A 12305-nucleotide genomic window follows, 5' to 3' on the forward strand; every position below is an offset into this window, starting at 1 on the left:
CCTGTCTCTACAAAAAAAAAATTTTTTTTAATTAGCCAGGGGTAGTGGCATTCACCTGTGGTCCCAGCTACTTAAGAGGCTAAGGTGGGAGGGTCACTTGAGCCCAGGAGGTTGAGGTTGCATTGAGCCATGTTTGCGTCGCTGCACTCCAGCCTGGGCAACAGCGAGACCTTGTATTCAAAAGAAAAGTTTGATTTTTCCAGAGAAACCATCTCTTGTAGGAAAAGGTTTTTTAAATTGAGAATTATTTAGATTTTTAATTTTGTGTATGTGTTTGATAAACTTGGATTTTGTTAGAAATGTGTTCATTTCATCTAAGTCATAGGATTGATTAATTGAGACAGGATCTCACTTTGTTGCCCAGGCTGGAGTGCAGTGGCCTGGTTGGCTCACTGCAGCCTCAACATCCCAGGCTCAGGCAATCTTCCCCACTTTAGCCTCCCGAGGAGCTGGGACCACAGGTACATGCTACTGCGCCTGGCTAATTTTTGTGTTTTATGTAGAGATGGGATTTCACCATGTTGCCCAGGCTGGAGAATTTATTGATATTAAGTTATTTCTGATATTTGTTATCCCTTTCATATATGTGAGATCCATTTTAAAATTTATAATGTTAGTAATTTGACTTTTTAATTTTTTATTAGAATGTCTTGTAATGGATTAATCAGTAGTCTCAAAGGACTGATTTTTTGTCTTGTTCATTTTTTGTTGTCTTTGTCTCTTTTCTGTTTTGTTTGTATTCATCTTTTTGTCTGCTTACTTTTCATTTAATCTGGTCTTTTTCTAACCTCTTGTGGTATACATTTAGATCATTGATTTGTTTATAATGTACACATTTAAAGCTATACATTTCCCTCTAAGCTTTATGTTAGCTCTATATTACAAATTTTATATTGTTTTTAAATTATCACTGAATTATTTTCTAATTCTTCTTGATTCATGAGTTATTTAGAAGTTTGGGTTTTTCTTAGGAGTGTGAGGATTTTCTAGATACTTCATTGATTTCTAATTTAATTCTGTTACAGTCCAGCATATAGTGTGTGTGACTTTAGTCCTTGGAAATTTATGAAAATTATTTTATGCTATAACTTGTAACTTACCTTGATAAGAGTTCCATATATAGTTGGAAAGAATGTATATACTATAGTGTTCCAAATGTCATTTAGGTCAGGGTGGTTGATGGTGTTTAAATCTTAATTCTTTATGATTTTTAAAAATCTCATTATTTTGTCAGTTATGATAAGTGTTAAAATCTTCAGCTCTGATTTTAGAGTCATCTGTTTGTGCCTTTAGTCCTGTCAGTTTTTGCTTCATGTATCTTTAACCTCTGTTATTAGATGATACACATTTGGAATTACTACATCTTCCTAATGAATTTACCCTAATTATAAATTGCATTTCATATTAACATCTCCATATCTTCTTTCTTACCTCTGGTTACATGATATATTTTTAATTGTTTCAATCTATCCGAAATCTTTATATTTATGATGTGTTTCTTGTGAACAGCATATTTTTGGTTTTATTTAATCTAACAATTTTTGTCTTTTAGTTGGAAAATTTAGTCCACTTACATTTAGAGGAATTATTGATACTGGGTTTAGGCCTCCATTTTGCAATTGTTGGTCTGTCTGTTCTCTCTGGTTTTTATCTGTTTGTTTTCTTGCCTTTTAGACTAATCAAATAATTTTTGTTTCATTCTATTTACTCTCTTGGCTTTTTACCAATAACAGTATTATTTTCTCAGTTGGCATTCTTGTGACTACATTGTACTTATGTTATACCTAGAAGGTTATTTAAGTTGTAATATTTTACAACGTCATGTAAAATTTAAGAACTTTACACCACTCTAATTTCATTCATTTGCTTCTGTTGTTTGTACTATTATTGACATGTATTTTACTTAATAAAAATATATAAACCCCAAAGTACAGTGTTATTTTTTGCTTTTGATATCAAGTTGATTTTTAAAGAAAATTAGAAGGGATAAAAAGAAGTGTTTTATATTTACCTACATATTCACCAGTTTTGCTCCTTTTTATTCCTTTACTACAGACATTTCTTTCAGTTGTTTTAGCACCATTTTGCAGAGATGTTCCTTTCTCCATTGATTTACTTTGGCTTCTTTTTTGAAAATCAAGTGATAATATGTATGTGACCCTGACTTTGGGTGTGCTCTTAATCCAATTAAATTAGTTTTTAATTTCAGATCCTTTATTTTTTAGCTATATAATTTCCATTTTAAAGTCTTTGATAATTTGTGTCCAGTTAATATGTAACATGGCCTGCTTTTGTTGACAGTTTTATCTCTTGATTATGGGTCATTTTTTTCCCCCTCCATCTTTGAATATCTTGTTTTTTAATTGGATAGTGAGTGTTGTATATGAAATAATATTAGAGATTAAAATAGATAACACTTTCTTTGGAAAGACCAACTCTTTTCTCTCTCCATTTGCTAAGTTGAGGAGCTGATCCTTTCCCTGCCCTTAGGATTTGAGTTGGAAAGGTGATAATTTGGTGCTTTAATATCACATCACTCAGGTTTCAGGGAGGGTCAGTTCCCTACCTTATCAGAACTTTCAGATATGAGTATGGCAAGACTGCATATTCTTATTTCTTTCCAGCCTTGCCCAAGACTTCCTATGCTACCATGTACTCAGCTAAAGACATGTATTGGAACCGACTGGTGAAGAGGAGCTCTGTGCTTGCAGCTTCTTAGATTCCTGTCATCTGTGCATGGCCATTGAAATTTTAGTTGGCTTCTCCTTTGGCAAGCTCAGTCCTTTGTCTGTGTCCTGACTTGGCAGATGCTGTCAGTAGTGAAAGTGATTACCACTCTCTGTTAACCGGGGAGGAGCTCATCCCTCTCTGTAAATTAGTTCCTGTGGACTTACTTGGATCTATATCTGTGTGATAACTTCAAAGAAAAATAGGATTTTTTTTTTGTTTATACTCTTATTTTCGAAGCAAAGGTTTTCCCCAATCTTCTACATACTAACTATAAGGGGAACTCTGTAGGAGTTTCTAATAAAAACAAAAGCAGCCTTTTTTCTCATTATGAACAGAATTATGCTCTCATAGAAAAATTGGAAATATATAAAACCTAAGATGCTATCGCATTGGGGATTAAGTTTTTTAAAACAAGAAATGAAAAAATGGTCATTTATGCATTATGTATTTCATAAGCTGAATTTGATCATTATAATGTTGTATCACTTTGGCAGGGAAGCTCAATCTCTTATTTCTACCATTATTCTGTGTCAGATAAAAGTTAAACAGTGTTCTACACATAAGATTATGACACAGCATTTCGAATTATACAACAAATGGATGTTCATTATAAAAAATTAGGATAGTTAGGCAAAACAGGAAAACTTAAGCATTACATGTAATTGCATCTAGCAAAAAATTAAAATTTTAAAAGGTTCAACTTTTACCAGAAATTAAAAAAAACAGTGCTGTAATGAACCTCATTATTTTTATAGCTAGAAAATGACAGAGAAATTCAGTAGGATGTCAGATTCTAGAGTTCCTGTTCTTGTTTATTACACTGTATCTCTGGCTGGTTTTAGGTGACATGGGGGAGAAGTGGGTGCTTTTGATACATATTGCTGAGGCTTAGAATATGACTAGTGATCATACCTGGGTTAAGGTTGAAGAAGCAACCCAGGATGATTTCCTAGTTTTCTGGAGGGTTTGTGAACACTTTGGTCTGTATTCAGTAAATTAGACTTTTTAAAGCATACGTTTTTATTGTGTATGTTTAAGGTATATAACATGGTATTTGGTGTATGTAGTGAAATGGTTGCCGTAGTCAACTAAATCCATCATCTCACATAGTCACCTTTTTATGTGTGTGATAAGAGCACCTAAAATTGACTCAGTAAATTTCCAGTATGCAACACAATATTGTAACTGTAGTCCTCAGGTTGTACATTAGATCTCTGGGCATATCTTACATATCTGCAACTTTATACCGTTTGACCTATAATCTCCCTATTTACCCCCCAACCGGTAATCACCATTTTATTATGTTTCCATGTATTTGGCTTAAAAAAAAAAAAAAAACCCCACATATGAGATTATGCCATGTTTCTTTCTGTGTCCACCTAATTTCCCTTAGCATAATGTCTTCCAGATTCATCCATGCTAAAAGTGGTAGGATCTCCCTTTTTAAGGCAGGATAACATTCAATTGTGTGTATAACCCTCCATTTCTTCATTCATCTGCTGATGGGACACTTGGGTTGCCTTCTGTATCTTTGCTAAAGCAGCAAGAGAAAAAGCAATGTGCCACATAACAAAGGAGTCTTCATTAGACGATCAGATTTTTCAGCAGAAAGTTTGCAGGTCAGGAGAGATGGATGGTGTATTTAAAGTGCTGAAAGAATTAAAAAACAAAACTGAAATTAGCTGAGTGTGTTGGTATGCACCTGTGGTCCCAGCTACTCAGGAGGCCAAGGTGGGAAAATTGCTTGAGCCTAGGAGGTGGAGGTTGTAGTGAGCCAAGATTGTGCCACTGCCCTCCAACCTGGGTGACAGAGTGAGACCCCATCTAAAAAAAAAAAAAAGGACACCTGCCAACCAAGAATACTATAACCAGTAAAGCTGTCCTTCAGAAATGGAGAAATAAAAAATTTCTCAGACAAACAAAAGCTGAGGGGTTCATCAGTGCTGGTGTGGTGAGGATGGGGAGCAACAGGCACACTCATTTATTGCTGGTCAGAATGAAAAATGGTATAGCCACTTTGGAAGACAGTTGGGTGATTTCTTACAAAACTAACTATATTCTTACCATATGGTTTAGCAGTCTTGCTTCTCCTTGGTATTTACCCAAATGGATTGAAAACTTAGGTCTACACAAAAACCTGCAGATTGATGTTCATAGCAGCTTTATTTATAATTTCCAAAACTTGGAAGCAACCAAGATGTTTTTAATAGGTGACTAGATAAATAAACTGATATATCCAATTAATGTACAACAGGTCCTCAAGTAATGTCATTTCGTTACAATGTTGATGATTGGGGAATGTTGGTTTTGTTGTACAATTATTTTGCTTAAGTCAGTTTCCAAAAACCTATGGAAAATGTTAAATGAAGACTTACTATATATGACATTCTGGAGAAGGCAGAACTATGGAGACAGTAGAAAGATAAGTGGTTACTGAGGCTTTGTGGGAGGGAAAGAGGACTAGGTGGAGCACAGGGCATTTTTAGGGCAGTGAAACTACTCTGTTCGAAACTGTAAATGGATACACGTCATTATACATTTGTCAAAACCCAGAGAATGTATAACAGTGAGCCCTGATGTAAATTATGGACTTTCGGTGATAATGATGTGTCAGTGTAGGTTCATTATTATAACAAATGGACCATTGCGGTTTGCAGATGTTATAGGGAATTTGGGGAAGCAGGGCAGGGGTCATATGGGAGCTCTTTGTACTTTCTGTTCAGTTTTGCTGTGATCTTGAAACTACTCTAAAAAAAGTCTATATTTTAAATTAATACAATTTAATGTCACCTTAAAAGATATAACAGATTTTTTTTTAAAAAGCCTGGGTGAATATTTACAAATAGATGACAAGTCTAAGAACTGATTTTTAAATTTAAAAACTTACAAATCAAGAAGAAAAAGATAGTTAATAGAATTGGCTAAAAGAACAGGAATACACTATTTACAACAAAAACAAGAAATTAAAAAATTGCTCCCTTTAAACCTATCATTGGCAGATGTCAACATGTAGTGACACAGTGTGAAGAAACACTAGCTTATAGATTCTTAGTGAGATGAAACATTTTTGAGAGGGTATTTTGGCACTTATAAAAGTTTAACACATTTTATTTGACATTTGTTAATTTGTCAAACAAAGGTTTGACAAATGTATCCCAGAAATATATGTAAATTTGCGAAGATGCATGCACAGGGATTTCTGTAGTTGGTTTAGCTGTAAGTAGACACTGCTAATTCACGCTAGATCTCAAATAGGATATTTATAATATTTCTCCTAAGTGGAAGGCCTTTGGCAGGTGAGACTCTAGTAGCAGCATTTATGTGTGAATAATTCATAGGCTAATCATCAGTTCCTTGCCTCTGGGTTTTTTTTTTTTTTTTTTAAGGCTTCTATTAATTGTTAGCTTATTTTAAGTTTTTAAAATTTGTCTTTTTTGTAATCTGTAATTCTAACCTGTCACATCTGACTGAACGCCTGTTAATTTAAATGATCCTACTGGTCATTTCTAAGTATTTAATAGAGGAGTAAACAGTTAAAAGATATGAATAATTGGGCAGATTCCTCCATTTCTAATAGTGGCTTTGTTTATTTTATATTGGCTTCAGGAAACAGCAGTGAATTTTAGCTCATTGTTCCAAATATATTTTGACCTTTCTTAGTTGTACCTGTTGTGACTTGCCAGCAGATTTGTGACTTGCCAGCAGATTTGTAAAACTGAGAAAAAAGGAACATAATTATGTTGTGGAAGACCGTTCTGTCTTCTAAAAATTAAGCGTCTCTTCTCTGATTCATTTATTTATCTAGGGGCTACCATTTCACCTTTATTGCCTGGTATTTTATGTCATGGTTATAATAGTGTGTGGTAGGGAGGAGGTGTGTAAGATGGTCTGACCTATCTTACTCTTTTTTTTTTTTCTCTTGAGACAGAGTCTTGCTCTGTCGCCCAGGCTGGAGTGCAGTGGGATGCCCTCAGCTCACTGCAACCTCCGCCTCCTGGATTCAAGCGATTCTTCTGCCTTAGCCTTCCAAGTAGCAGGGATTACAGGTGTACGCCACCATGCCCGACTAAGTTTTGTGTTTTCAGTAGAGATGGGGTTTCACTACGTTGGCCAGGTTGGTCTCTAACTCCTGACCTCGTGATCCACCCACCTCAGTCTCCCAAAGTGCTGGGATTACAGGCGTGGGCCACCATGCCCGGCCTGACCTCTCTTATTCTACAATTATGCTCTTGGTATACATTTGAAGCTTGGGTCATGCTCTTTTAGATAACTTTCCCTAAATGTGTAGAGAATGATGATCATAAAATAAAATATATCTTATATATTTAATAAGATTATTTAACAACGTTTATTGCAAACGTGTTTTAAAATTGAGTTGCATGGAATTGAGCAGACTAGTCACGCCATGATTTTTCATCTGTTGTCTCTGGTGGTTCTTATTTTGTATATTTGTGCCCCCTTATTTTCTTGATTAGATTTAGCCTGTTTACCCAAAAGAAGAAACCGATCATTTTCTAAGAAAGTGTAATTTGCCAGAACTGAATCCAGAAAATAGAGCTATCTGAACAAGTCACCCTTCATAGAATAATGTCTCACAGTAAACCCTAGAAAGTTACTAACTATAAATAATTTCACAGAAGAATTCTACCAAACTTTTAAAGAATATACAGTTATAATACTATTTAAACCTTTGCAGAGGATAAAGCTGCTAGATTGTCATAACATTGACCACAAAGCCTTACAAACATAGCACTCATGTAAATCTTCTGGCTCATATTGCTTGAGACTATTGATGCAAAAATCCTAAATAAATATTTTATTGCTGTTAGCCTCAAAGCCAATGCCATGCTTAATGGGAAAATGGTAGAAACATTACCCTAAAAGTCAAGAGTAAGATATCCACCGTCATCACTGTTTTATCCCAAAGTGTGACGCTAACCCAAAGATGATTGATAAGTCATGTAGAAGGGCTTTTATTTTAGTGCTGCATGATCAAAATTAGGATTAAGAGTCATAAGACCAATGATTAAATATTTGTAACTCATACCATAAGACTTATATCCCTAATATATATAAAGAGTTTTCAAACAATCAGTAAGAAAATGATCAACATCGCAAAAGAAAATAATAGACTATTACAGAAAGGAAATATAATATAAACGTGTAAAGCTACTCAAAATTAAAACTGTGCTTGTGACCATGTTTTCATCTAGAAGCAATAACACCTCAGGCATCCCTTTACTATGTTGTGACTGGGAATGTAAACTGGTACAACCTTGATGAATGATAATTTTACCCAAATCTATCAAAATTGCAAAAACACAAACCTTTCGACCTGGCAGTTTCTTTAAGAATGTATCCTTCAGATGTGATTGGAAAAGCATGCAAAATGGTCAAGATTAGTTATTGCAGTCTTAAAGCGTTGGTTCTTACATCAAAAGATTGAAAATAGCCTGAATATCCATCAGTATGGGATCCCGATGTTATGTGACTAATTGATATGTAGACAGACAAATGAGGAAACACATTGTGAACAATCTGATAGAATAATATAGAAGATGAAAAACGGTTACCACTTGTGTATGAAAAGAAAGGACACAGAACGAAAATGTATTTGCTTATGTGGTTCATAGAATATTTTGGAAAGATACCCAAGGAACTGTCAACATTAGATATCTTTGGGAAGATGAACTGGTGGGCTAGAAGCCAAAACTGTTGCACCTTTTATACTGGAACCCCCCCTTCTCTCCCCCCGACCCCCTACAAGTTAAACTAAATTTAAGCACTTACATATTCTGAATTCTTGGTATTTAAATTATCTTTGTAATATTGTTGATAATTATAACCAGATAAAGCTAGTTTTATGATTACTTGATCAGAAGTTCTGGAAATACTTCATTTATTTTTAAATTAAATCCTTTTGTTTTAGGCTCTCCAGCAGAACTATCTCCTACTACTCTTTCCCCTGTTAATCATAGCTTGGGTAAGTTGCAAATATGTTCCCCTCATCGTGTTTATACTGTATCACTTACTTAATAATAAAAATCATCTCTAGGAGTTATTTTTTATATATCCGAGAAAGGGATCCTAATGAATAGCCAAATAATTATGTATGTGGTTTACAGTAGCGCTTTTTAAAAAGAATATTGACACCATCCCTCAAAATTATTAAAAGTCTTTTCTGCTGGCACATGTAAGAAATAGGTGTAATCTATTTATTATTGAAATCATATTCCTCATAGAAAATTATATAACGGCTAGATTTTTATGGTTATGTTTATTTTATGATGTAATTAATAAAAGAGGTATGTGTATTACATATATATACACATTGATGTAAATATGTATACGTATATACGTAGTATGGGGGTTTTATATATATATACATATATATATATGTATGAGAGTGTGCACGTATATGTACAAATATGTATGTGTATGGTCCCTTCATAACCATGAGTTCAGCATCTGCAGATTCAACCAACTGCAGATTGAAGATAATCGGGAAAAAATGAAAATAACAGTACAACAATAAAAACTAATACAAATTTTATTTATTTTTATTTTTTTGAGACAGAGTCTCGCTCTGTCGCCCAGGCTAGAGTGCAGTGGTGCAATCTTGGTGCACTGCAATCTCTGCCTCCTGGGTTCAAGCAATTCTCTGCCTCAGCCTCCTGAGTAGCTGGGACTACAGGTGCATGCCACCACACCCAGCTAATTTTTGTATTTTTAGTAGAGACGGGATTTCACTATGTTGCCCAGGCTGGTCTCAAACTCCTGGCCTCAAATGAATCACCCACCTCGACCTCTTAAAGTGCTGGGATTACAGGCATGAGCCATCGTGCCAGGCCCAAATTTTAAAATACAATATAACAAATATTTGTATAGCATTTACATTGTTAGGTATTATAAGTAATCTAGAGATTATTTAAAGTATACAGGATGACGTGAATTTAAGTTACATGCAAATACTACGCCCTTTTATGTCAGAGACTTGAACATCTGAGGGTTTTTAGTTAGGGGGAGCCGGTCCTAGAACCAATCCCCTGTAAATGCCAAGGGATGACTATATATACATTTCTGTATTACTATTATTATTTTTGCCCTCATTTTACCCTGCTATTTCACAATTTCTCTTTGGTTGTTACATGTTTGGAATTTATTCTACAAAATTGTGAGGTTTTTTTCTTTTGCAGTATTCCTTATGATGTGTTTTAGTCAAAACTGCAGAAGCTAAATACATAGTTTTCCAGTGAAATAAGTAGTCTTTTGACTCTGTGGTCTGTTTCCACTTGCATGATCTTTGTGTGTTACTGCTTTCTGGTTCTTATGTATGAGTGGGTTTTCTTTTTTTGTACCTAGGGTATCTCACCAAGAGTTTGATGTTAAAATAGACAAATGTCAAAAATATGTCCTATTTTGTATCCTTTTATTATGACTGTTTTTTTGTGTGTGGCTTTTGACTCATTAATCTTTGCTCTGGCTTTATCTTACCCCACATTAGCTTTTTTATGTGCTTTAGAAATGCACCAAGTATGGCAAGTTGACTGACTTTGCTATGATTGTTTTGTATTTGAACAGGAGCTAGACTAAAACTATTGGTAAAACAAAGAATCCAACATAAAGTGATTTAATGACATGGGGGAAATTTGAAAAAATCTGGTATGATCTGTGAAACTGGAGTTTTGTGTGAAAAATACTGAAAATCTGGTATGATCTATGGAAACCGGTATAGATAATATGTCTACTTCCTGAGCTTTTGCCAGTGCAGGCTGGCATAGAGCATGTAAAGATGATTATATTAAATCTATTTATGGCTTGAATTGTTCACACATTTCTTCCTTTTATTATTTTTTTATTTTTTTATTTTTCAGATTTACAGCCAGTTACTTACTCAGAACCTGCATTTTGGTGTTCAATAGCATATTATGAATTAAATCAGAGGGTTGGAGAAACCTTCCATGCATCACAGCCCTCACTCACTGTAGATGGCTTTACAGATCCATCAAATTCAGAGAGGTTCTGCTTAGGTTTACTCTCCAATGTTAACCGAAATGCCACAGTAGAAATGACAAGAAGGCATATAGGTATGTTTTATTTTCCTTGTTGTGAAAAACCAATGCTGTATACTCGTAATGTAGGCATTGCATGATGTGCCACATCAAGAGCTTGTGTGCAGTAAAACCAGCTTTCTCTCTGGTGTAAGTGCCAACACATTTAAGTGCACAGGCTTCACTGCTTCTAATAGATCCTGGTGATGCTTCAGCTGCAAACTCTTCAACTTTTATTTGGCACCCTTGATACTGGAGAGTTCTTCAATAAATATGTGTTACGATAAGTTTAATTTGCTGAGTCTCTACCAGTCATAAAATTGCCATGTTCAGATTTGGGGTTTAATACTTTTTTATAAATCATGATTTTTTTTTTTTCAGTTTCTTTATATAGCTGCCAGGTTTTTTCCCCCTTTGGTGAGTTTATATGTTAAATGAAATCTGCTTGCTGTTCATCTGAAATGAGATATCTAAAACAAGAACTGCATTTAATATAGTTCAAAATATAATTCAGGGACATCTCAAAATGTGGTCTGGGGACTTCTGGTAGTCCCAGAAACCCTTTCAGCTAGTTTGTGAGGTCAAAGCTATTTTCATAGTAGTACTGAGATGCTGTTTGCCATTTTTACTCTCATTCTCTCATGAGTGTACAGTGGAGTATTCCAGAGCCTACATGCATATGATTTTGCAAGAGATGAAATGTAGATTTGATAATGAGACTCCAATTCAGTTACACTAGACATAAATGTTGAAATGTTGCCACTTTTTTTTTTTTTTTTGCTTTGGAAATATAGTTGTTTTTCATAGACAAAAATGGTGAAATGTTGCTACTTTTTTTTTTTTTTTTTTTTGCTTTGGAAATACAGTTTTTTCTAAACATTGTTAATATGTAATAGATTTGATTTTTAAATGAATTTTTTAAATCTCAGTTTTTATATCTAATATGGTCATTTTCCATAATATTCACATAAACAAAAGCTCTTTGGGGTCCTCAGTATTTCCTTAACGATGAAGTGAAAAAGTGTGAGAGCCATTCATAATTGAACATCATTCGCATCACCTTAACTTCTTTTAACAATAGTTTAATTCTGTTTTTTTTCTAATTAACCATCACCTGTGAGAAGTAATGCTGGTTATCAAAGTGTGATTTTGATACTGCAAAGTGATAGTGACTAAAAGATCTATTACTTGGTTCCAAGTGGAAGTTCTCAAATCTTGCTTGATGTATAAATTTGGATAATCTTATTAAGATACCCAGTGTCGCTGTAGGTGCTTTAACTAAAATAGTTAGTTTTTTGTTTTTGTGTCTTCATTGGGGTTCTGCAAAAAAATTTAATGGGTTTTCTCTGCCCTATTCTCTTCCCCCTCCAAAGTTTTAGATTGCTGTCATTATTAGATTTTTTTTGTTTTTGATTTCTAGTTTTATAGGTGATATTGATCAGGGAATATAGCCTGAAAAATCTCTACTTTTGGACTTAGTGTTTTCCCAATGACCACATGCATGACTGTTTTACAAATATTCTA

The 12305-nt window shown here is 34.3% G+C and overlaps 1 protein-coding gene across 3 annotated transcripts in view; it reads left to right on the forward strand.

Moving 5' to 3' along the window:
• SMAD2 (SMAD family member 2) overlaps positions 1-12305 on the forward strand; it is a 96712-nt gene that overhangs the window by 77664 nt on the left and 6743 nt on the right. For all 3 annotated transcript variants that reach the window (XM_032152370.2, XM_032152372.2, XM_032152373.2), the window contains 2 exons: positions 8660-8713; positions 10605-10817. In XM_032152370.2, coding sequence (XP_032008261.1) covers positions 8660-8713; positions 10605-10817 — 267 coding nt within the window. The remainder of the gene's footprint in view (positions 1-8659; positions 8714-10604; positions 10818-12305) is intronic.

The sequence above is a fragment of the Hylobates moloch genome, unplaced genomic scaffold (assembly GCF_009828535.3).
Source record: "Hylobates moloch isolate HMO894 unplaced genomic scaffold, HMol_V3 SCAFFOLD_5, whole genome shotgun sequence".
Taxonomy (NCBI): domain Eukaryota; kingdom Metazoa; phylum Chordata; class Mammalia; order Primates; family Hylobatidae; genus Hylobates; species Hylobates moloch.